Source organism: Eptatretus burgeri, chromosome 13, assembly GCF_056783735.1.
Source record: "Eptatretus burgeri isolate ZD-2024b chromosome 13, Ebu_testis_v1, whole genome shotgun sequence".
NCBI lineage: Eukaryota > Metazoa > Chordata > Myxini > Myxiniformes > Myxinidae > Eptatretus > Eptatretus burgeri.
This window is the reverse complement of record NC_140973.1, coordinates 75,503,369-75,531,087: the sequence shown is the minus strand read 5'-3', so window position 1 is coordinate 75,531,087 and position 27,719 is coordinate 75,503,369. Positions and strand designations below refer to the sequence as shown.

The window sequence follows — 27,719 nt, the reverse complement described above, 5'->3', positions numbered from 1 at the left end:
GACATGCATTTACCAATGTTGTTCAAACTTGGCACACAAATAATGAATGATGGCTTACATAAGTATGTCATTTTTTTGGTCGAAATCAGGTCCAAGAAGGCAAACTGGCGGCCATTTTGTTACTTAAATGTGTCCCCAACCATCTCAGAAATGCATGGTCCAATTTTGTTCAAACTTGGCACAAGCACAGTATATGATGGCATACACACGCAACTCACTTTATTTTGCGGTCTGATCAAAGATGGCCGATTGGAAGACTGGTGACCATTTGAGTTGTAAAAAGAAAAAACCAGTGTCAAACACTTCCTCAACCATTTCTCAGACATGCATTTACCAATGTTCAAACTTGGCACACAGATAATAAATGATGGCTTACATCTACCTGTCATTTTGTTTTGAGATCAGATCCAAGATGGCCGGCGGGTGGCCATTTTAGTTGGAAAAAACCCCGATGTTGAACAAACCATTTCTTAGACAGCGATTTACCGATGTTGTTCAAACTTGGCACACAGATAATGAATGATGGCTGACATATGCACGTCATTTTTCTTCGAGACTTGGCATACAGATAAAGAATGAGAGCTTACATAAGCAAGTCATTTCGTTTTGAGATCAGATTCAAGATGGCCGACTGATGGCATTTTGTTACAAAATGTGTCCCCAACTATTTCTCAGACATGCATGGTCCGATTTTGTTCAAACTTGGCACAAGCACAGTAAATGACGGCATACATGTGCATCTCACTTTATTTTGTGATCTGATCAAAGATGGCCAACTGGTAGACCGGTGGCCATTTTGGTTGTACATAAATATGGGCTAGCCCTTCAACTCCGTGCAGCAAAATCATTAAAACAACAGGAGCTATGACATTTTATGTCTTTTTTACTTGTTTTCCAGGCCTATGGAGGAACTGCATCACAAATAATGCAACATGCAGGCAGATACATGAGAACATGAGACATGACTTTCACACAATCACAGTCACTGAGATTGAGGGAAGTGGTCACTTCCCAGAGCATTCTGGCTACCAGCAATGTTATCTTTATGACATTGCTTTTGTCTCCACACTCAGCGTGGAAATCAAAGAGGGATTTCCTCCTCCTGATGGATGCCAACCAAGTTTTGCGATTTTTTTTCTGCAATTCTGGCTTCAAGTTAAATCATTACACAAAATTTCAACTTCTTAGCTCACCTAGAAAGTAATAAACATTTATTTTAGTGAGTGAGCGAGTGAGTGAGTGGGAAGAAAGAGCTCTATATATCAGATACAAGTTTGGTAACCATTCAAGATTGGGTTATTTAGACTTCAGTGAGGCCTCAAGAGGATTGTTGTTAGCTGAGATAGTTATGCATAAGCAAAGTCATAATTAAAATAAGCACAGTGGAAAGGGGGGACACATACAAACACAAAAGGATACAAGGACACAACAGAGGGACACTTGGAGGAAAAATGGGCAGGGAGAAGAAAGACCGAGAAAATGAGCATGGAACTCATTGACATCACCAGATATGCCTACGCCGACATTATTCCATCATCATACATATTTGTACCAAGTTTGATTTAAATCCCTGAACCCAGATTTAAAATATTAAATAATTTTGGCTGCCAGACCATGCATCCAATCAGGTTGAAATTTAAAACATATATTCCCCATGACTACTAGATGATAATTCTGAAGTTTCACATCAATTGATGAAGTGGTTCAAGAGAAATAGTTTTTTTTTTAAGAATGTCGTTCAATCTCATATGGCTGCCAGACCGTGTGACCTATTAATTATTTGTGAACACCCTGGCAACCCCAAGGCTTCAGGAACATGGGGATGAAGTCTCCCCTCGATCTGTCAAGCCATTCTGTAGAAGATTTTTAAAGGTTTATTCTTTTAAAAAATCATACCTGCCAAACCATGTGACCTATGATGTCATTGGTGGAGAACTTTTTGTTCCTCATGGATTGGTGATCATACCTGTAAAGTTTTGCCTCGATCTGTTCAGAGAAGAAGATTTTTGAAGGTTTTTATGTTTAAAAATATGGCTGCCGAACCACGTGACCGATGACGTCATCAATTTCTTCCACCATACAATTTAGTCCTAGATAACCCTCAAATATTTTCATGCTGATCGGATAAAGTCCTTGACGTACGCAATTATGTCATAACGAAGCCACTTATGACGTCATCAAAAAAATCACACTTATTTCCCCTGGGAAGTACTTGACATGTGCCAAGTTTCAATTTTTTTTCCATGGAGCGATTTCACAGATACAGAGGTCCAAAGTTTTTCCTTTTTTTCCAACATGAATGCCACACCACGTGACCTATGACGTCATGATTATCATTAAAACATTTTAAATGAGTAGTCACACCTATGGTGAAAATTTCATGTGAATCGGATAAGCGGTTGCAGAGAAAACAAAGAAAATTAACATGGACATACGGACAACCCCAAAACATAATGCCTCCCACGACTTCATTAGCAGAGGCATAACCAGAGTTGGTGTCAAAGCCTCGCAATACTTGCCTGTTTATACATTTATCGTTTTTAAAAGACTAGTCTAATAATATTTTTTATAAAGCATTGCAGTGAAGTTTGATCCAAATAATTTTAAAGCAATATATGTATTTGTATATTGTAATCAGTAAAAAATAGTGTGGTAGATAAAAACATTAGAAAGGAAATAACTTGCACCAAAAACTTTAACATTTTCATGCTCACGCTGACGCTGATGCTCACGCCGGGGGTATTGCTATAGCTCTCTGTTCTTCGAACAGGCGAGCTAAAAACGACCTGTAGCAAAAAATTAACTTGGTAGTGAAACATGGCATTGCGACAAGGAAATACGAGGAACTTCGATGCAGGAGGCCTTTAGGCCCATCATGCCTGTGCATTTCTGCCAATATCAATGTATCCCTCCATACTTCATGCTTGTAGGTTGCTATCTAATTCCAGTTTAAACTTTTCTACTATTTCTGCTGTTATTACCTGTCCAGGGAAACCATTATATGCATTAACTACTCTCGAAGTGGAAAACTTGAGTGTTACTGTCATCCTAACTCTCCTCTTCTTCACTCTAAAGATCTGACCCCGAATCTCATTGCTGTCTGTTCTGCTGAAAAGCTCTTCCACACATATTCTAGCTATACTCTTCATTAATTTCAAGCATCTCCATCAAATTCCCTCGTAATTACCTACCTTACAATGTATAAAGTCTCATCTCGTTCAGTTGCTCCTCACAACTTAGTCTAGCAATCCCTGGAATCAATCTAGTAGTCCTATGCTAAATACTTTCTATGGCAGTTATGTCCTTTTACAGATGTGGTGACCAAAACTGAACATAATATTCCAGATGAGGCCGCAATAAATTCATTTGCATTGTCAAAACTACCTCATTTGATTTGTAAGTTATCCCCTTACAAATACAACCTAAAAACCTATTAGTATTCCCTTTGGCTGCCTGGCACTGTGCTGTCTACTTATTCCATGTATCTGGTACTACCCTCAAAACCATCTCCTGTGTCACACACTCCAAGACTGCCCCTTAAAATTATGTAATCCCTATTTTCATTATTCTGACCCATCCCCAGCCCTTATATTTCCTTTTGTTAAACTTCATCTGCTAATCTTTTACCTAATCTATCAAAGTATCAAGACTTTCATGAATCTGATCAGTGATAATCTCCCCTCTGCTGACTATCTTACCTCTAAGCTTAGTGTCATCTGCAAATTTTTCAATAAAATTGGAAATCGCTGAATCAGACGAGGATTTATTTTTCAACAGGATAATTATCCAAAACACAATTCCAACATCGTACAACAGTATTTGAAGAACAAGGTTACATCTGGTGTGCTCCAAGTATGAGAATGGCCACGATGTGGGATGACTACCTGGAATCAAAGAAGACCGAGAACAGCACTCGGTCGAGCACATACCTCCACCAGGCTGAACAGTTTATGTTGTGTATCCTACTGATAGGCCGGATTTGCATTCGGACCTGAACCAAAATCAAATTGGCTTGTTATTTTCACATAACCTACTCATCCACCAAGTTCCGTCGGAATCCATCCATAACTTTTTGAGATATCGTGTTATATATCGATGTTGGCCCTATCTCTCAATAGTAAAGAATCGCTTAATAAAAAATTCTACTATCTGGATCCGGATCTTCACCAAAATCTAATCAATTCGTACTTGTCACACACGCAACCTGTCCACCAAATTTTGTCCGAATTCTTCCATAACTTTTTGAGATGTCCTGCTTGCAAACAGACAGGGGTGAAAACATAGCATCTGTCCATCTTCGGTGACAAGAGGAAACCAACTAACATTACAGAACTGTGGAATGTACTACAGGATGTTTGGCACAATATTCCTGTAAGAGTGCTTGTGTCGTATACAGGAACCATGGGTAAAAGTGCGGACACTCAAAGTATTGACTGATACTATAAAATAACACTCTTCTTGTTTTCTTTACTGAAGCAGTTTATGTTTCACGTGCATTTATAAAGGCTGTTAATTTACAATAATAAAAAACATATGAGTTATCACTGATAATTTGATGAATTTACCCTAAAGTATGAATATCAATGGAATAACCCAAACATTTGCACACCCTGGTGATGTTTGTGCCGACCCCACATTTTTTCATCTCATCCACTCTTCTCCACCCCTCCATCCCAGCGAATTTTCCTAAATCTATGTTCCTTATACTGTTGTGTAAAGATAGTCTTGTCCTTGCAGAAGGCGAGCTGCGAGCTTACCTTGACGTCCGGGAAGTAAATCTTGAGCACGGCAGAGCTGGGGTATCGTGAATAGAAAAACATCAGTTTGGCTTTCTTCAGGTGTCCTGGGCTGAGGCCTTCAGAGCTGTGGCATAGTGCATTAAGGGTAAAAACATGGTGCAAATGGCAGGTGAACTAAGAGTATAAGAAAATCCTTTGTCTGGATCAAACAACAGGCTGTGGATGGTTCTGTGACACAAGGCCTCAAATTCCTCAGACATCTCCAAATAAGTTTTCATTAAGTTCGCATCATGCACCGACTTATTGCAAGCACCCATGAGCTGCAAACGATGGGATTATGTGCCGAGAGGCGATGAGTCCGAATATTCCATGAAGCAGTAATTAATCTAATGTATAAAGCTTCTCACCACTCACTGACTCACTCACTCACTCGCTCACTAACTCATTGATATTAAAGTTCGGTACCTTCCAGGTGACATAGAAAGCTGAAATCTCACGTGCCGATGGACATCGAAGTCGATACACCGGGGGGAAAAAAATCACAGAACCATCAGAAAGCAACGATAAATGAAAATATAAATAAATGAAAATAAATAAATGAAAAAATAAGTGCAGGTGAGCGACCCAATACAATGGGGAAGCACGGTAATTTCACATCCCACCATATATCAAAGCCGATACACAGGGGGAAAAAAATCACAGAATCATCAGAAATCATCCGTAAATGAAAATATAAATAAATATAAATAAATAAATGAGAAAAAATATGAAAAAGTCAAATGCAGGTGAGTGACCTGCGACAATGGGGAAGCACGGTTCATTATTGCTTACAATGTGTAAGCATACCATCCTAGTATACAAATAAAAATACATTTGTAGTTTCTTTACAAATTATATACAGTATATCCTCATATATTGAGGTATAAACAAAAAAAGTGAATGTTTCGGCTATCGGGAGTATCTCATTTATAGAACCTTTTGAACACCCCATACATATACCTTAATATACTGTAACGGTGGACCACATGGTGAACATGAGGTGAAATCTTCGACCTGGATGATCACCAATTTAGCAACGGATGGTCCTCCAAAGACCGTACGCCATCAAAACCAAACATATCTTTTGTTTAGTTTTCAACGTACACAAACTCTAACAAGATCTGTCGCTTGCAGCCAATTTGTATGTTTGAAAGGATATGTGCTGAGCAATATACCCAGGATGAATCGTTGAGGTTTTAAAACCTCCTAACGAGGGCTTTTCATGCCAATTCCCGATGACTGTGAGTTTGACTCATGCTGCAGTTATTCTTTCCCAAATTCTGAATCACGCACCAGGCCAACGCGTGAGAAAACAATTGTGCCGTATCCCGGCTCAATAGCTCTTTCTCTGCAGCAAATGTGCGCTTGTATGGCATCTCTGGTTATTTACCCGCACTGCCGCGTCAGGCTCACTGGGCTCAGCTAGACTTAACTCAGCTCTCAACTGTCCACGCTGAGCTGCTCGCAGAACTGCTCCATTGAACTCTCTCACGTTAAGCTGTCTCCGCTGAACGACCCGTTCTGTTCATTACCTAGGGACCATGTTCTTATTGGTTCCCAATTCAACTTCTCGTAGCTTTTCCCCGCATCCGTGGTTACGAGGGGTTTCAAAGCAGTTATAAATGGTGTAGGTAGTTGCCAGCACGGATGCAGCTCTTACCTTAGCGTATGGTCTTACTTTTTCTTTTATGTGTGTAGTTGTGGGAAGGGGTGGGGGGGGGGGATTTATAAAACATACATCGACAGAATATGAAGTGAATTATTCAGAGGATAATGAGGAGGGGGGGGACAGGAATGTCGACACTATGGTGAGGAGGGGTCATATTTACAGCTCCTGAACAGACTGTGACACATGCCTTATCATTTTTAGAGATACCACACACTTATGCTGAACGTTTATTTATGACATAACTAGTCTATTGTACACCCGGTACCCCCTATCACCGTCCCTGCAACAATATATTATAAACACACTATATAGAACATGGTTTAATTTTTTTTTCCCCTGATAGTGTATACATGTTCTCTCAAATAGGTTACATTTTAACAAGGAAATTTCAAGTTGTGCTCAAATATACAAAACGTATTCGCACACTAAAGGAGAATAACCATAAAAATGTATTTATTCATTCTGAAACATCACGTCATTGATGTCAGTTGGAGATGGAGTAGGAGAGAAGGAGAGTAAATTAAGTCGTGTATCTCACCCTGGAAACTCAATCAATTAATTATCAGTAAGCTTGTTACACATCTCTTCAAAATAACGATAGCACATCTATGGTGCAAACATAGGTCAATGGTTCAGTGCTTTGTTGGGACTATTTGGCATTCCCATCAAAGTAGTTAACTCGCATGATTCTGGGGTTCAATTCCTGTATATTGTGATGATTTATCCACTGTCTTCTATAATGTCCTTGTAAAATGTCATCATCACTCACAAACTCAAAACTTTTCGGCATTATCTATTGTTAAAAAGTGGTCAGAAATATTTTTAGATAATGTTGGAACATTAAATGTACGTAGAATAAGTACATTAAATATTGATTACTTCACCCAAAAGCCACTGAAACGCAAGACAAAGGCTATTTAATCAACATCACATAATGACGTCATCAGTGTACAATAAGATACATTCTTCTTCTTTCATATGCAGTGCAAGGCTGTGGGGTAGCATCATTGGCTGGGGGCGTGGTTGTGTCACTGATGCAGTGCCAGCTGCTGATAAGGAAAGGAATTTGTCATTTTGCCAATGTGCGAGCAATAGCTCACCTACTCTTCGCAAAGGACACCATGGGATCTTTAACGTTGACCAACTAATGTCAGCAGACAGGATTCCCATTTAACATCCATCTGAGGGACAGCACACATATTGATGAATCACCTTGCTGGTGAAACACAGGGATGGCAGTTAATAGCTGGGCCGAGATTCAAACCCAGGCTAGAGAGTTTAGAAGTGAGTGTGCATACTAGAGGTGAGTGTGCATATCTCCAGGCCACCCTGCCAGCCCAGATGAGTTTGGAGCGAATGGGAAGAATAGCTTTGAAACGTTTATTATTGAACGCAGTTCCCATGATAGAACTCTTTAAGCGCCGCTTTAAGCACGAGGTCGATGCTCGGGAGGCAATCCCCCACCAATGAGCCACGACGTATACAGCTGGTGGCAATATTGAAGATCGCCGTCGATCCATCCAAAGGGAGATTAAATCGGGCACTTTGTTAGTTCAAAGGCCCGTCCCGGCTCACACCTGCCAAAATTACGATGAAAGGAATCCTCGATGGCAAATGTAAATTTGCATGCCAAGGGACCTTTTGTAGACCTTCATTTTCCTACTGAGTTCTTAGGGATCGACTGAGCGCGTGTCATTTCACCTGGAGCTGCTGCAAGCATCGCTCTTGGCTCTCAGAACGAGCGTCTCTCCGGGACGCCTCAAATGCTCCGATTAAAGTTTGAGGTCAATCCCCAACACCGTCAAGGGATCTGTTCACACCGACCGATTATTAGTCCTCCACAAGCCGAGATGAGAACGAGTCCGGGCACTATTCATGTTTATAGTACATAGATCAGCCGGCTTGCAGAGTCGGAATTATGCTTTTGCGTCTCTATTACAACATTGTTCCAAAACATTTTTGCAATCCTATGCAGAACTTCATTTTAGTATGTATATGTGTTTGTGTGAACACAACACCATGACGTCATTGTGAAAACATGAAGAACTTCTTGCTTCCTCACTGAAAAATGGCACGACAATAGGCCGGTTCCCAGAATCCTCGGTCCATCGAGACCCTACACTAGCCCAAGCATTTGACAACCAATCATAGACCTCCAAAGGCAAGTCACAGTTGCCTCTCCATGAATTACTGGGAAATTTACTGAAGTCAAATCTTCTTTGTGATGCATTTTTTCTTTCCAATAACGGATGCAAATTAAAAAAGTCAATTAAATTAATTGTCAAACCATTCTCAGCTTTTCTAATTTGATATTTTAGAGAATCTGAAACATTTTACAAGCTTACGTACAATCTTAAATCAGGTTTACACTCCATTTCTCTCAAATATCTATCTCTCATCCCACCGCAACACCCACAGCCCACACCTCTTCGAAGTATCTTCTCCTAAAGGCTGGAAAAGGATACAGAGTATTTATAAAAAAACTATTATCTACGTAAATTTATATTATGTATAAAACTATAAAAACTATTACCTACGTACATTTATATATAAACTATTACCTACGTATATTTATATATAAAAACTATTACCTATTTAAATTTACATATAAAAACTATTATCCACATAAATTTATACATAAAACTTATCTACATAAATTTATATGTAAAAACTATTACCTATGTAAATTTACATATAAAAACTATTGTCTGTGTAAATTCATATGTAAAACTATTACCTATGTAAATTTATAAATAAAAACTATTACCTATGTAACTTTATAGATATATAAACTATTATATACATAAATTTACATTGAAAAACTATTACATCTGTAAATTTACATATAAAAACTATTGTCTGTGTAAATTCATATGTAAAAACTATTACCTACATAAATTTATAAATAAAACCTATTCCCTTTGTAAATTTATATATAAACTATTATCTACGTAAATTTACATATAAAAACTATTACCTACATCAATTTATATATACATGTAAACTATTATCTACATAAATTTATAAATAAAAACGATTACCAATGTAAATTTATATATAAAACTATTATCTACGTAAATTTACATATAAAAACGATTATCTATGTAAATTTACATATAAAAACTATCTATGTAAATTTATATATAAACTATTACCTATGTAAATTGACATATAAAAACTATTACCTATGTAAATTCATATGTAAAAACTATTACCTACATAAATTTATAAATAAAAACTATTACCATTGTAAATTTATATATAAAACTATTATCTACATAAATTTATATGTATAAACTATGACCTATGTAAATTTATATATAAAAACTATCAACTATGTAAATTTATATATATAAACTATTACCTCTGTAAATTTATATATAAAAACTATTATCTACATAAATTTATATATAAAAACTATGACCTATGTAAATTTATATATATATATAAACTATTACCTACGTAAATTTATAAATGAAAACCATTACCTATGCAAATTTATATGTATAAACTATTACCGACGTAAATATATATATATATATATATATATATATATATATATATATATATATATATATATATATATATATAAAAAACTATGACCTATGTAAATTGATGAGAAAAAGAGTTATTCAGTGGAAAAGTTTGCAGGTGAGCTGGAGAAGCAGTAAGGGTAAAGTTGGGTGGAAATATAAATGCAGTATTGCTAAATATAAGGCAAAAGGAATATGAAGTTCAACTGTTGATAAAACTTTGGGAGTTGTAAATTACTGATGAGTTAAGAACGTTTCTAACAAACACATTCAAATGTCGGAAAGATACCCACGGCACGCTGGAGCCTTTCATTTTAAGACAAGGTTATTAGAACCATTGCACAAATTATAATAATAATAATATCGAACAACGATAAGGATAAGAAACTTTTAAGTGGTATGTTTATCAGAAATAAAATAAGTTAGTCGAACCCAACGTATGAGCGATGTTCATGAAAATATGACTACGTGATACGTTCATAAAGTTATACGAGATGAGTAAATATATATATATATATATATATATATATATATATATATGTATATATATATATATATATATATGTATATATATATATATATATGTATATATATACAAATCCTGACCATATTTGTATATACTTTTATAATTCAAAGTTTAATAAAGCTTTACCTATACAATTGACTATTGCGAATCTCCCCATAGAACCTTTTGAATGCGCCTCTTAGTTCTTGCTGTTCAAGACACTTCAGGACATTCTAAGCAAATCACTTGGGAGGTTCTGCCTCATTGACGCTGCATATGAGTACAACAGGGTCCAGGGTCTGTTTATGGGCAAGCATGTATAAATGATAACTTATATCGACATTGTTGCCTTAGATAAGCACGTCACAATCGCCGATCATCATGAAGTTCAGTTCATATGCCAATCTGTACAATCCAGCTGGATTTAATAAAAGACCATTTTCTCGTGGACGACCGTTCGCAAAAGAGGAAAGCCGCTCGTTTATCACTCATCACCGATGCACCGCACTCACAATGGACGATTGTTGAACGGCGATGTGAATGCGAGTGAAATGGAAACCGATCTTTTAAACATGATCAGGCCTCTCGGTTAAAACAAAACCTTCACGTTGAAAGGCTACTGACTTGTGAAGATTCAGAATATGTTTGAAGTCTGTAATTCGCCGGTTTACTCGTTTCTGTTTCTATTTAAATACCCAAAGCTATCTTCAAAAAAGGCATCTTTTATGTCATCACATCAAAGACTATATAAGGATTTCGCATGCGCCGACGCATTTATAAAATAAACGCTTTTGCAACGGCAAATGGAATAAAGAATATTGCCTTGCAATTTGACAAATTGATGATCGAATGATATATTTTGAACTCATGTCGAGGAAAAACACCACAGATATTGGTTTCATATGGGAAGGTGAGGTTTTGATGTGAATTTGTTGGGTTGTCATGCACTGCAAATAAACAAAGGAAAACATACTGTTGGGGGAAACAAAAGGCTATTAAATCCTTAACAATGGACTTTAGTAAGGATTTGGCTACTTTTGCCTCTTTTAGCAAAAAAAAGACTTGGTAGTTGAACATTTAACCCCAAACAATGCTGGTCAATAATTTTGGTGAAGTGTACTTGATCAAGGAATGTTTGGTCAATGTATTAACCCCCCACCCCCCCCCCCCCATTTCTTTTCTAGGCAGCACATGCTGTTGGTTGCATCATTGCTGGGAACACGTCAATGCAGTTTGATGCAGTTCCCCCTGTAAGTTGAGGCAGGAATTTGTAATTGGTACAGGATGCCGGCGATAGCTCACCGACTCTTCGTGAAGGACGATGTGGGATTTTAACGTTCACTAACTAAAGCTAGCAGACAGGATGCCCAGCTAAATGTCCATCCGATAAACATAAGTTTTTTATGCTTATAAACATAAGCCTCACCCAGCATGCCATGCAAAACTAAAAGAATGTTGATCAAAAAATATTTTGGTCAAGTAAATTTGACCAAAAACTTTATGGTAATGGAATGTTTCACCAAAATATTCCTCCTAGTCCGAAAAACAGTCTTGAACACGTGGCCAAAAATGTTGGTTCTGGAACAGTTAACCAAAAGAATCCTCATGATCAATAAGTTTTTACAGTCATGCTCATTTATACTTTTAGGAAAGGTATTTTGGAGTTTGGACTTTTTTTATTAGTACTTTTAAGAGTAAGTTATATTGTGACTGTTTGCAAGGCATTATGAAAACTTATGTTTATCACCATTTATTGACAGCTTCTGTACACACGACCTCATTTCATTTGAGATTCCCAAAGACATTGATCCTCAAACATCATTCTGATTTTTGTTACTTTAGGTGTGAATGCGAAACAGGCATTGTATTCTATATCGGCGCATGTGTTCCAATTAACCAGAATCTGTTGGATAATGGTGAGCTTTATGAGTCTGGGGCTTCCTGAGTCTGTAAGAACCATAGAAAAAAAAAAAATATATATATATATATATATATATATATATATACAGTATATCTTACTACCAACGATATTATAATATTACCTGTCACTTCGCTGATGGGGATATGAAGGGAAGGGGGTGGAGAAAGAGAAAGGGAGAGGGAGAGGGGGAGGGGAGGGAAAGAGGGGGACGGGAGGGAGAGAGGAGGAGGGGAGGGAGACAGGGAGAGAGGGGGCAGAGAGAATGGAGGGAAGGGAGGGGAGAGGAGGGAGGGGAGCGAGGAGTGGGTGAAGAAGTGGAAGCTCAGAAGGGGAGAAGAGCGAGCAAGGGGGGGGTGGAGGTGGGGAGAGCAATGCTTCACAAAACGTTGCTATACACTGCTATACAAAGGGAGAGAGAAAGAGAGAGAGAGAGAGAGAGAGAGAGAGAGAGAGAGAGAGAGAGAGAGAGAGAGAGAGAGAGAGAGAGAGAGAGAGAGAGAGAGAGAGAGAGACAGAGACAGACAGACAGACAGACAGACAGACAGAGACAGACAGACAGACAGTGAGAGACAGCGACAGAGGTGTGGGAGGAAAGGGCTGCATTTTATTCGGAAGGGAGAGTGAGGATGGGACAGACAGAGAGAGTGAGTGGGGAGGAGAAAAAAAATATAGGTGAGGGGTGAAGGTGGCATAAGCAAAGAGAGTGATACGTTATGCTTAATGACCGAACACAATTAAATATATAAATATTGTTGTGGATCTCCGCCACTCTGGCGTGCGGGCGACCGCTTTTAGCTAATTGCGGCCGCACGCCCACCGACCGTGGCAATCCAGTCCCAGCTTTTCGGATCAACGCCGAAACCCAGCTACGGGTGTTGTTAACCACACCATAAATCAGCCAACTCTTCTGTCCACGTGCGACAGGGTTGATCGCCGAATTGTCGATTTACCTAATTATTCGCGCAGACAGACATGCCGGGGATTTACACCTCAACGGGACCCGTACGGACACGAGCTGCTTTAAGCAGCTCACTCCATTTGCGATTGCCGAGCGGCTTATTATCGCCAAGCCCCGTCGGACCCGATTATCTTATCGGCTATTAAAAACCAGCTATTATTCCGAACGCAATTACGGCAGGTCAATGGAGGTAGGGACGCAACGAGCAGGTGAATATTCAAACAATGCGGACATTTATTTATAATGCAGGCACGTTTGCAATGAATAGGGGTAAGGGACAAGACACGAGCAAAAATACCTACAGCCATTGTCTATTTACTATGTACATGCACTTAACAATTCCACTTATCGGACAAGGCGCCACAGACTTCCATGCAAAAACCCCAGGAAAGAAAAGGGAGAACAGGGCCCGTAGGCCTTTAATGTTCCCGCGGCGCTGTGAAGACCGAAGGAGCTCCGCGAGACTGTGCAGGTTACCTGCCACCATTGTGGTGACTCGCTGGGCCCTGGTTCGGAGACCCTCGTTGTGTGTCGTCGTCAACACGGCAGCTGGTGTAGCAGCGACTTGGTTGGTCCAGGCCTAGCCGTGCGGCCTGGTCGATCGGGCCTAGCCGACGACGCCTCAGAGGAGCGAATGGCTTTGCTCTTTTAGAGTTGATGCTCTCTTAAGAGCCCGCTCACTCCTCAGCGTCGCTCGGACCGTCCCGTGGCCCGATCACCTCGGACCGTTATGTCGCTGGCTGGCGACTTCTCTCCGGTTAGCGACCTCTCTCCGACTGGCGACTTCGCTGCCGCCTCCACCGACCCACAACCCTGCACTGCACTGCAGGCTCGACCCGACTCCAGGCCCCAAACTCTAATGACCGAGCTCCACTCCGAACCCAGACTGCAGACTCCAGACTCCAGACTCCAGACTCAACTGGTGTCTCGGCCTTTCAGCCCGGCCTTTTATCGGGTTCAGGGGGTGGTGTATGGTCTTTCACCTCTGACCCTTCACCCCCCGCTGACTCCGCCCCTTTTGTCATTCTGATCCGATCTTGCCGTCAAACGCGGACAACGCGGACGTGGTAGAAATCACCGGCTTTCGCTCCAACGAGGGAGTCCTCGCGTTTGTCGGCGGAGATGCCGTTCATCTGTGGATGCCGTTGCTGGCGAAAATATGGTGGCGTTTGTGGAGATGAAGGTGAGGAGACGTTGTTCGTTTGTTGATGTTGTTTGTTGGGGGAAAAAACGGCGACGTTTGTGGAGATGAAGGTGAGGAGATGTTGTTCGTTGTGGCGAAGGTGGTGAGGAGATGTTGGCGGTTGTAGCGAAGGTGGTGAGATGTTGCTGGTTGTGGTGACGGTGGTGAGGAGATGTTGGCAGTTGTGGCGAAGGTGGTGAGGAGATGTTGGTAGTTGTGGCGAAGGTGGTGAGGAGATGTTTAAAATAACGATCGGAAAGAATAACACTACCTCAAATGTTCAGAACCCGGCACAAATAATGCCCTTTAGACATTGGTGGGGAAATCTAATCTGGACACACACTTATCAACATAAATGATCTTCGGGGAACCTGAATGGTGTTCTGTGAAATTCCACAACCGTAACAATATGTTCAACTAAAGAAGCACGCTGACTCTAACATGACGACCTCATGTGCATAAATTACACCAACACATCACCTCCAAACTCAGAGGAATCCATGTAGTCCTCAGTCTTTACAGACTGAGATCAAAGCCTATGGTCACAAATGATGAAAGCAGATATCTCGATCTACATTTTGCCCTTGTTATGTGCTCATCAGGACAACATACTGCTCATTCTTTATTTGTGACCATATTAGGCTCATTAATATAACTGAATCGAACACCTTAACTTGATGAGGCAGCAAGGCAGAGTCCCATCACTGTGCTTGCTGCACGACCTGTTCTAACTGGTTATCAGCAGGGTAGAGATAATGTGCTCGTGTGGCAGGCGACACTTGTTGCTGACATTGTTATCTTTAGATAAGCTCACGACCTCAGATAACCTCACAATCTTTACATAACCTATCCCATGTCTGGGCCTCACAACCACGTGCCTCGTGGTTGCAGCAGGTTGATCAGCATCTCAAGGAGATGGGGATGGGCCAGACATAAACCTGGGGGATGGCCATATGGAGGCCCCTGGAGTACAAGCGAAAAGTGGACGCAGTGACGCGCTGCTCTGGCGCATGCTCCCATACCTGACCTGACCTGACCTGACCAATAACACACACAACGGTGCCAAGTGCCATTGTGGTAATACAATTTATTTACATAAACACACGTGCAAATGTACACATGCATAAAGTAAATAAAAACGACAAAAACAAAGATTTACCTTGAAACAGCATTCTCTGAAAGAGGATTTAAATTGGGAAATTTGCAAAATTCAATTCAAAAATGTATCAAACCACAGAACACAAAATGTCGATCTATACTTTATGCCTTTACTACTCGGAGAAACATGGTGAACACGTGGTCGGATGGACCTTATTGCTATATATATATATATATATATATATATATATATATATATTTATATATATATATATATATATAGATATAGATATATATATATATATATATATATATATATATATATATATACATATACATATATATATACATATACATATACATATACATATATATATATATATATATATATATATATATATATATATATATATATATATCGATGTTGAAGCGAGGGGTAGATTACAAAAGGAGATCGCACAAAAAGGTTAAACAAAGCGATGTCCTGTAAAAATAAAATTTCACATTTTCAGTGGATGAGACACCTACCGAGGAACCCACCGCCGGGCACCGTGAGACCCAACAAAGGCGGAAACGTATGTCTAATCGATGTGAGATTGACAGCATGGGTACTTTTCCCAGAAACGAACAACTAAGCAGCTTGGGGAGTGCTCACTAAGTGGCTGAAGCACTCAAGCAAGCACTCCAACAAAACGGTTGATAAGAAACGACTCATTTGGCACGCAATTAGTAATCACCGAACCATCATATGAAACAAACATCTCCCGGAGACACCAGAAATGTCAAATGTCCGAATTGGGGAAATGAACACTTTTCTAGGTGTCGGAACTGCTTGTAAGTTCGATTCTGGAGCTGAAATTTTGTAAATTCTGCTTAGTTTAAGAGAAACTCGTGGTGATCACATGTGCGGAAATGAAATGAAGCAACGAACGCTGACGTCTCCAGGCATTTATAAGCATTGCAATGTACCCAGCGATTCATCGGTATGATGAACAGGCATTCGATAATATGAGTAAGGAAAGTGAAAGAAAAAAACTTTGTCATGAAGAAATCGTTGCGGCCTGTTCCAAGTCAAGGTATGGTTGAGCAACCCAAATAACATGACGGCTTCAGACCCTAGCGAGGTTACCTCGGAAACGCCTTAAGACTCCAGAGACCGAGGATGCACCTGATAAAGGATATAATTTAATAAGGCCGTTAATTATCCTTAAAATAGGTGTTTTAATTAACCCAAAGAAGCAATTTTCAGTCATGCACTTCCTTCGAGCTTTCTAAGTATGCGTGCAAAGTTTCAGGCTGCTAGGTTTCATGACTTTGAAGTTATGGAGGAGACAATCTGAAACAAACACACACACACACACACACACACACACACACACACACACACACACACACACACACACACACACACACATTGATATTTATTGGTAGACTAGCAAATACCATCTGTCGCTTCGCCGACGGTAGTATGAAAAGGGGGGAGGGAGAAAAAGAAGGGGCTAGAGGGAGAGAGGGGTGGGGGAGAGAGTGCGGAGAAAGTGAAGAGGTGGAGAGGAAAGGAGAGAGAAGGTAGGGGAAGCAAGGAGGGGTGGGGGAAGGGAAGAAAGTGTAAGGTGAGAGGAAGGGAAGGCAGAAGTGTGGTAGAGCATTAATTATGATTCATACCGTCTCATCAAAAGGATTCTGCATAGAATAATAGTGAAGATGGAAACAAAAGAATGTCTGAAATCCATTTTCTACCGGTCATATTACAAACACGGCCGGGATAAAAACTCCCATCCGGAGACAAACTCCTATCCGGACAAGTCCGGAGACAAATTCCCATCCAGACATAAATACCGCAGGGACGTGTCCGGAGCCAAGCTGTCTGGAGACGAGCACTGCCGAGACGCGTCCGGAGGCGAACACCGCCCGGACGCGTCCGGAGGCGAACACCGCCCGGACGCGTCCGGAGGCGAACACCGCCCGGACGCGTCCGGACAGGAACACCGCCCGGACGCGTCCGGAGACGAACACCGCCCGGACGCGTCCGGAGACGAACACCGCCCGGACGCGTCCGGAGACGAACACCGCCCGGACGCGTCCGGAGACGAACACCGCCCGGACGCGTCCGGAGACGAACACCGCCCGGACGCGTCCGGAGACGAACACCGCCCGGACGCGTCCGGAGACGAACACCGCCCGGACGCGTCCGGAGACGAACACCGCCCGGACGCGTCCGGGAGACGAACACCGCCCGGACGCGTCCGGAGACGAACACCGCCCGGACGCGTCCGGAGACGAACACCGCCCGGACGCGTCCGGAGACGAACACCGCCCGGACGCGTCCGGAGACGAACACCGCCCGGACGCGTCCGGAGACGAACACCGCCAGGACGCGTCCGGAGACGAACACCGCCAGGACGCGTCCGGAGACGAACACCGCCAGGACGCGTCCGGAGACGAACACCGCCAGGACGCGTCCGGAGACGAACACCGCCCGGACGCGTCCGGAGACGAACACCACTAGGACGCATCCGGAAACAAACACTTCAGGATCCCCCAAAGCACCCAGACCCCCCAAATCTCCACTCAGCTTATTCACAAACTCCTCAGCTACCCTCTCATCCTTGAGCTTGCCAACATCCAGCCTAGGCTGGGAAGGTACCATTCTACTGGATTTAAGGGCAACTTCAGAGTTGTTACAACAAGCCGGTGGTCAGTATTGAGGAACTGAGCCCTCCGATAGACCCTGCAGTTCTGGATCATCCTCCAGTGACCATCAATGAGGACATGGTCAATCTCCTTTGCCACACCGCCAGCGTTGGAATACCAAGTCCAGCGATGAGCTTGTGGGTGCTGAAACCATGAACCAGCCACCCTAAGTCCATGACTTCTTGCAAAGTCAAGGAACTTAGTGCTATTCAGGTTCACAGTTCCAGACCCATGGGGACCAACACATGTGACACATCCTTAGTCTCATAATACGCTCATTGACCGGTGTTACCTCAGTTATCATTGGAATTAGCATATTGGACACAACTACAGCAACTCCTCGGGCATAGTAACCATCAGAGCAACCAGACCAATAAAAGCGACCAGACCATGGTAACCATCAGAGCGACCAGACCACTCACCATGATCTCGCCGCAATCCAGTCTCCGAACCCCAGAGAGTGCTGCAATAACGATGTCCAAACTGTTGAGCTCAGATGATAACAGAGACAGGTGATCATCCTCTCTGAAGGATAGGACATTCCAGGCACCCACCCGAAGGGACCGCCTCAGGTTAACCCACGGGGACCTCAGCTGGTGGATGACACCTCAGCACAAACCACTCGCTCTGAATGACGTGGCACAGCAAAAGCGTCCGCAGAGAGTGAATGATTCTCCCAGAATGATGTAGCACTGTTGTGCGATCGAAAATGGGCACTCGGCAAGTAGCTTAAGCACTTATGCAAGCACTCAAATTAAATGGTTGATAAGGAACGGTTGGCCACACTGTTGCTGTATACCATAAAGGATCCCTTTAACTTTAATCCCGTCTTCACCATGCATGCAGCAGTTAATGAAATAAAGTAAATTAATGAAATAAAATGACTTTATCCACAAAATAATTGTAGCATAATGCAGAACAACCCTGGAGACATCACAAAGTTCAATCGCCCGTGAAAGTCTGCCATTTCGCCTGCACGTCTGTGCATGTCACGTGCTACATTGGTTCGGGGTACACGTAAGTGTTATAACTTCTTTTTCAAAACATCAGTTTTTTTACCAGATTTGCTTTGATTCTCTGTCGAGCACCTCATAAAACATCTGAAAATGGAGACACAGATCTACATGGCAGATGATATGGATAGGCAATCGCTCTGGGGGACAGGGCGCGAGGTCTAGCAGTGAATGCATTATATCATGCAGCTCACTGAAGCTGGTTCCGTGAAATAAACATTGCAGAGAACCTGCCATGTTGCCTGCTCGTCTGTGCATGCGTCATGTGGTACATCGGTTTGGGGTCCGCGCAAACGTATAACTTTTGATATAAAATCCGTTGTTTTTTTTTAACCAGATTTGCTTCGATTCCCTGGAGAGCACCTCGCAAAACCTCCAAAAAATATAGACACAGATCTGGTAGATGTTATGGATAGGCAGTCCCTCTGGGGGACAAGGTGCGAGGTCTTGTAGTGAATGCATTAAATCATATCGCTCAATGAAGCTGGTTAATTTTGTTACGTTCCTAAAATTTTTGTTCACTCAATATAATTCTTCAAACAGAAGAAAAAGATAAGTTTAATGCTTTGGAAATTTCACATTGTCTAGTGTATGTATGGAGAAGGATGGAACATAGCCTTACTTGCTTAAACTAAATAGGTATATTGGCTTAGTTATAAGACTCGTTATTTTTTTTCTAAATTATCAGATTTCACAACAGATTTCGACACATATTTAGTCCGGATGATATCCAATCCTCAAAACCGAAATAATATTTAGATGATATATTTTTATTTGGTCCATGAGAGTGGATTGTGGAAAATCGTATCATATAATGCATGAAATAGTTCCAAGCTCCTTATTTGAAAACTTATAGTATTTACAAAAGTGACGTATACAACTATTCGTAGCTAAGATGAACAGGTATTCGGTAATATGAGTGAGTAAAGTGAAGGAAAAAAAACGATAGTTAAGAAATCGTTGCGGCCTGCTCCAAGTCAAGGTAAGGTTGAGCAGGCCAAAAAACATGGCAGCTTCAGGCCCCAGCGAGGTTACCCAGGAATCACCTTAAGACCTCAGAGAGTGAGGTGGCCGAGGATCGCCTGATGAAGGATATAATTAAATAATCCCCTTAATTATCCTCAAAAGGGGTGTTTTAATTCACCCAAACACCCAATTTTCACTCTTGCACTTCCTTGGAGTGTTCTTAGTATGTATGCAAAGTTTCAGGCTGCTAGGTTTTATGGTTTTGGAGTTATTGAGGAGAGACACACGCACACGCACACGCACACACACACACACACACACACACACACACAGCCTTTTACTCGTGTGTGTATATATATATATATATATATATATATATATATATATATATATATATATATATATATATATATATATATATAATATAAAATATTATAGATGTGACATTTCTGCCATTGTTCAATCACAAAAAAAGAAACTGAGACAAAAAAGGATATGAGAGCATCAATATAATGGTTGCCCTCTGCATAATCCTGTGATCCGTAGGCCTCAGCCTTGACTTGTGGAAATGGCACTCCTTCAACCATGTCATGCGCCATCTTAGGAGAGCACGACATTCCAGCAAAGGGCAGAGACATTGGGTGTCGGAGAAGACGGAAGTGTGATGATGATAGTTCTCCCTCCAAAGCATTTGTTTCTGGTGGTGCTGCTGGATGTGACCCACCAGGTAGAGAATAGGCCATAACAGGGTGGGGCAGGCAAGGCTGGAGTTGCCCACTACAGAAGTTCAATACAGCACCAAGTGGTATAGGGAAACGTGGCATGGTGTAGGTGGTAGTGGGTGTCGTTGGACCCACACTATTGGAAATGGCCTTTGGGACAACGAGAGACAATGCCTCAAGCTGACTGTCATGAGAGGCTGGTGGACTGTTGTGTGGAGAGTCAGAAAAGGCTGTGAATGTCCCAACAGAGTTAACAACTTTTGTGGTTGACTTCTCAATAGCATGAGGGTTCACAGAAGCCTCACGGGTGGCCAATGTTTGGTTGACCACCCGTTTACCATTGACAAGAGTGTTACATGAGACTGCAGACCTAGGTGCAAAAATTGTCAACACTGTATCAACTACTTGGGAAACTGTGTTACTTAGTTCTTGCTTCAGAGCCTCAGCAAGCTCCCAGCCTTTAATTGAAGAGCCATAAAAGTCTTGACCTTGAGATGTTACATCATTGCTTGATGTCATGACACAAGGAGTGCCAATTTCTCGGTGGTTGTCGGACTCTGGAGATGGAGGCCCCGAGCGTCGTTCTGAGGCGGAGCCGCCTACATCTGAGTCGCTACCATCAAAAGTGTGAGCAAAGCGTTCCTGCAGTGATCGCAGCTGGGTTTGCATAGATCTCAGTTTCTGTTGCAATCTTCGTCTTTCGCCAGGATGGCTCAACCGCCCATTTGACAAGAGTGGCCCCACCACACTGGGTTGCTGTCGTGGCAATCGCTGCTTTCGCTTGCTCTCCCGGCCTCCACCACTACTACTACTACTACTACTACTACTGCTAGCACTGCTGTTGTTCGACAAAACCGACACATTCAAGTTGTTGTTGTGTCCCATATTTAATTGAGAAGGTGAAGACCGCAGCTCTGATGGAAAGGAAGTCATGCTACGCACTATGGTCTCCACACGGTCTCGTTTGGCTCTCAAGTGTGCATCATAACCCGGCGGAGCCATCATCAGGTAATTTCTTTGAGCAGCCTCATAGTGGGCACTGTCAGGCCTGTCCCAGTTGGATGCAACTCCAAGCTCAGTTGGCCTTCCCAGCACAACGTCCGTACTGCCATGAGATGACATGTGATCACAACATTCGAAACAGGTACTTCGTCCAACCAATCCTACATGCTCCAGACCGACACCCAAATCAGAAGGCAAAGGTCGACCAGCCATCTTGCCATGGATGTAACTAGGCAGTGTGCCGACGGGCAGACGCTTGACACCAGTGTCCACCCGGCGTCGTTTTATGTGGGCTGCCACAGCACCTGCTCCACTGCGATCTGACATAACGGCCTCTTTGGTCAGCATCACATTTCTTCACTTCACAACCTGTAAACAACAAAAACAAAAATTAAATTATTCATACCTTTTCGAGGTAGATGATGTGTTAGACTTTTCATCATGTTACAGACAGACAGAACAACCAGTATATATTTGGATCACTCAAGTTGTGTTGGTCTACAGACATATCTCTAATAGGGGATGGGATGGATCCATCCATCCATCCATCCAATGGGTCCATACTCTGTGCAGAGTGTATTCGTGCTGCCTAAGCAGTCTCCTTGGCTATTGGACACAATCCTGGACTGGTCACCACTCTGACACAGGATACCAGCTTGCTGACCTCAGAAGGATGACAGGCAGAGTCAACCCTGGTATTAATTCAACAGCCAAGGGGGATTTGAACTCAGGATCCTTGGATCCCAAGCCCACCACCCTAACCATTAAGCCAACACCAAGAATGGTGGGGGTGGATGATTACATGCATGTGACCTACGCATGGAATGCTGAGATTATGGTGTGTAACATGTGATGCACAGTTTCTTACATGAGAATGGAATAGTATAAGTTGATAATTTTCAGGTGAATGCTCATGGATTTCGAATTATCATTACGTTAAAGCTCTTGGACGCCTTCCTGCAATGTCGACCTTCGTTGTGAAACATGTGGGTTTGCCCATCCGTTTCATCAAGAATCTCAGCCATACTCCTGAGATGAAGTCCCATACATGCGTGAATGTGTCACGATGTACAATAAGTGAAGTGTGAGGAGAAATAATCAGCTGACCAATACAACCTCGTTCTTCTCATGTTGTGAAACTGCGACATACGAGATGAACTTTACGAACACTTTCCAAAATCCGCAAGAATGCAATTTGGGAGAAAACTTGATATATTTCCTCATCATTTCCTGAGCCACTCATGACACCAATCAACACAAGCAAGCGATTTGGTTTACCACATTGTACAACAACACATGATGAAGTTGGTAAGTACCCGTATATCCTGTGATTCTGGATCTCATGGAAGGAGTGTATTTAGTTATACGTACAAGTTTATTCTGTCATCACTCCCATTAATCTCATAAAATTTCTCATCCCATCAAATAATGAGTCCAAAAGTTCTTATAACAACTCATAAGTCATAAAATGTATTGTTTTTATTGTAAAAGTATTGTTACAGGGATCACGTCAGCCAAACGGCCGAGATGCTCCGAGCCGGATTAAGGGCCTATTCACTCCTATACCAAGCTCAAGTTGGAATGCCCGCAGTTGATCAGGTTGCGCACTGGACACCTTGCCTCGCCAGGGTCCTAATCAATATGAAACTCAAGCGGTGGCTTTCAGTGGTGGTTTTTTTCACCGGTATGAGGTAAACTTCTTATTGGGCGTTAAGCATACAAAACACGAATATCCTCGAAAGGGATTTACAGCCAAATTGGCTGTACTCAACCAGTAATCAACAACGGTCGAAATAACTCAAAAAGAGAGCCAGTCAATTCAGAATATGCATTTGAAGCAGAGAGGGGAAGAGCAGGGAGATGATAATTATGATACAAAAACACAGGTTCATATCAAAACCGAAATACACATCCCTGGGGATTCAGAATCCTTACTTATCTAACTTAAGGCCTCAAACATTCCACAGGAGAGGACCAGATAAATTGACGAGACAGAATAATTGATTTGGCCCATTCAGGCGCCGCAAGTCCAATGGGTGTGTGTGTGTGTGTGTGTGTGTGTGTGTGTGTGTGTGTGTGTGTGTGTGTGTGTGTGTGTGTGTGTGTGTGTGTGTGTGTGTGTGTGTGTGTGTGTGTGTGTCCAGAGCGGCCAGACCCTTGTTCCTGCAGGTCAGAAAGGGGACTTGGCACGATGCTAGGGCTGCAGCAATGGGCAGAAGAGAAGCGGATGGTGTGATGATGGAAGGTACTTGCTTCCTCTCCCTGGTCGGTCAGTCCTGCATCTGCTTCCCTCCTCTGAACTCCCGTCAACACGACTGATCTCAACTGACTGTACGTACTATCCATCAGCCCTTTTATAACCTCAGCTTGTGCCCCGTGATGTTGCCTAGCCCTGCCCACTCTGCATTAATTGGCTGTTCAGGTGCCACTTAAGCCAAAGCTTCGCCCCTAAACTCGGGCCGTCCCGAATGATCGAGGCTTGGCAAGAGCATGCCTGAACTGCTGCCTTAGTCATCCTGCTCTCTCTTTCGAGTGCAGCCTGTGGCTGCTGGTTGTATCATTGGTCGGGATGCGGCTATGCCACTGATGCAGTGTCCCCCTTACCAGTACACTGGTGCTCATTTTGCCGACCTCGGAAGGATGACAGGCTGAGTCAACCTCCTAACGTATTTTTAATTCAACGGCCAACGAGGCTTGAACTCAGGACCCTAGGATCCCAAGCAGCCACCCTAACCACTAACCAACACCAGGCTTAGTCATCCTGCCAGGTCATCATCTTTCAAAAGTACACAAAAGACAGATTTACATGGGGTAAAACAATCAAAGGGGGTTTAGGGAAAGGCAGTTTTTAGACACCAACATTATGAGGGGAGATGACATACAATCTAAACCATTATCAACGCATATTACATGCATACATTTCATTTTACTGCACACTTGCGCTAACACATTAAGGGAAATAACTATTCCAATCTATACATTCTTAGCCCCTAGAAATAATTTCCAAAACAGTTTTATTGGCTAAATGTAATTATTGTAATTATTATGAGCTAAATTAACTTCTATCACTTTACAAGGTATTCGTCCATAGCTCAATGGAGTACTGCTATCCACTTGGGTTGGCACTCCCACCTCACACCATGCACTTCTTGATGCCATGGAAATCAAGGCTCTTAAAATCATTGAAATCTCCCATGATGAAGCTGAGTGTCTGGGCCTGTTATCGCATTTCAGGTATGTTGGTGGCCTCTCTGTCTTCTACCACCTCCATTCTGGTACCCTCTGCCCTCCCCACACCCCACCACCCACACATGGTCCACCATCAACCCTTTCTGGTGAAACTCCCAAAATCCAGGCTCATTGCTCACCTACACTCATTTGTTCCTCTTTTTTCTCGCCTGTGGAACCAACTTCCTCGGTAATTTCAAGACCATTCTTCCCTCCAGGGCTTCAAGACAGCTTTTCACCACCATCTCAAGCCACTCCCCATCCATACTCATAATCTTTTCTACCTTCAAACCTCCCCAGACCCACCACATTCCTTTCCAAGTTATTGTGTCCCCTTTCCCCTCTCTGTCACCCTGCTTTTCGTTTTTTTAATTCCATTTCTGTTTCATCCTGAGTTTTACCCTTGCTTGCTCTTCTTTGCTGTGTTTGAGCCTGTATCCAGTTTGTTCACCTCCTTTGTTCTCCCCCCCCCCTCCCTTTGATCTCATTTTACCCCATGCACATTCTGCCTCAAAGTGTCCCTCTGTTCTGCCCCTTTAACCTGCTCTTGGTGTGTATTCCCTCCCCCTTATGCCTGATGTTGGCTTAATGGTTAGGGTGGTCCTGGGTCCTGAGTTCAAATCCCGCTCATCTGTTGAATTAACACCAGGTGGGGTTGACTCTGTCATCCTTCCGAGGTCGGCAAAATGAGTGCCAGCTTGCTGGTATACTGTGTCGGAGTGGGAACCCGTCCAGGATTGTGCCCAATAGCCAAGGAGACTGCTTAAGCAGCACGAACGCTCTGCACAGAGTATGGTCCCAATCTCCTCTCCTCCTTTCTTCTAGTTCTATTATGTTCTAGTCCATTCTGTGTTCTAGTTCTTCCATGAGTCCTCGACTTTGTATATGTGTATTTCATGATAAATGATCACTGTAAAACCCCATATTAAAAGCCACAGATTCCCATTTCAAGAATAAATTGAGCTAATAAGGCTATTTCCTTACAAGAGGACATTATTGGCTCGTAAGTCTTCATGTCGTGCGACAAGTACCAATCTTGATTCTCGAATGTGAGAAGGAAAAAGTCAGCAGGTACGATCTGAACCCTTCAGAGTAAGTTGGTGTTGTCTGATTTTTTTTTTTTTTTGTATTCATAATCGAGACTTGTCTAAGAGCTAGGACACTGAACGGATCAGGATGTAACGGACAAAAAACAGGGCACAAAACACGCATGCATGGAGAAGGAAACTCCATGGAGGTAAAAGTGGAAATTTAGGAGGAAATTGGGTAGGGTTAACGATGCTAGAAAAGATCATGATTTTGGAATGGGGATGATGTGAGGCTTGGCTCTGTGTGTGTGTGTGTGTGTGTGTGTGTGTGTGTGTGTGTGTGTGTGTGTGTGTGTGTGTGTGTGTGTGTGTGTGTGTGTGTGTGTGTGTGTGTGTGTGTGTGTGTGTGTGTGTGTGTGTGTGTGTGTGTGTGTGTGTGTGTATTCAGTGTTCTCATTTCGAGCACTTTCACTCATGATCGCAGGATCTCAAATCCTATTCACTGTGTCCATCGACCATCGTCTACTGTCAGGAGAACCTCCATATTGTCTCAGCACCACGAGGGCATTTGAGGATTGTCGTGTGGTGCTTTGGACATGACAGGCCAAGTTACGGCGTCACCCTGCATAAGTGGAAACAATATAAAATATCAAGCAAGCAAGCTATATACGAGTACAAACAGCTTAAAAAAAAACATGATGGTCATTACCCCCCACAAAGTGCAAAGTGGGGTGAAGCAATCGGTCCACTCTGCCTGCCTGCCTATCTGTCTGTCAACGGACATCAGTATATGATTGAGGAGCTACTTGATTTCATGTTCATTTTATATTTTGAACACTGTAGAATACAAATCAGAGCACAAACCTGCAGCTTAGCAGTACTTTGCTCTGAAATTGGCAAACTGTACGAAATCTCGTTCCGATCACGCATGTGCAGAATGGGGTAAGTTCCTTTTTTTTCACTCTATCTGCCATGACGATGTTTGTTTCTTCCCCCCCCCCCCCCCCCACTGCCAAACTCTGGAACTCTTTACCTTCTCATGTCTTCCCAAACAATTATGACCTTCCCCTTCTCAAAAAACATTTATTTTTCCTTGCTTTTCAAAAAGCAGATACCTGCTTAGCCTGGGTTTGAATCTCCACCCAACTATAAACTGCCACTCTGGTGTTTCACAGGGAGGTCGAGAACTCAATGTGTGTGCCACCACTCAGATGGACGTTGAGGTGGAACCATGGAAGACTCGTCTGTCAACACGGAGTCTTTTTTAAAGAGCAGGCGAGTTATCGGGGCACCTTGGCCAAATACCTGGATAACCTTTGCAAGTGGTCAGGGGTGTGTTCAGTTACCAAGCAGCTAGCTCGCGCTAGCCAAGCCAGTTGTTCCTTATCAACGGTTTTGAATGGAGTGCTTGCTCGATTGCT

At 42.4% G+C, this 27,719-nt stretch overlaps 1 protein-coding gene across 1 annotated transcript in view; it reads right to left on the bottom strand.

Moving 5' to 3' along the window:
- The window catches only part of LOC147014819 (prospero homeobox protein 1-like), a 159,647-nt gene that overhangs the window by 72,310 nt on the left and 59,618 nt on the right, over positions 1-27,719 (bottom strand). Inside the window, exons 5-7 of the mRNA XM_085850616.1 lie at positions 20,804-22,411; positions 5,205-5,227; positions 4,758-4,863 (exon numbers count right to left, since the gene is read on the bottom strand). Of these exons, the coding sequence (XP_085706742.1) occupies positions 4,758-4,863; positions 5,205-5,227; positions 20,804-22,390 (1,716 nt within the window). The 5' untranslated portion in view covers positions 22,391-22,411. The remainder of the gene's footprint in view (positions 1-4,757; positions 4,864-5,204; positions 5,228-20,803; positions 22,412-27,719) is intronic.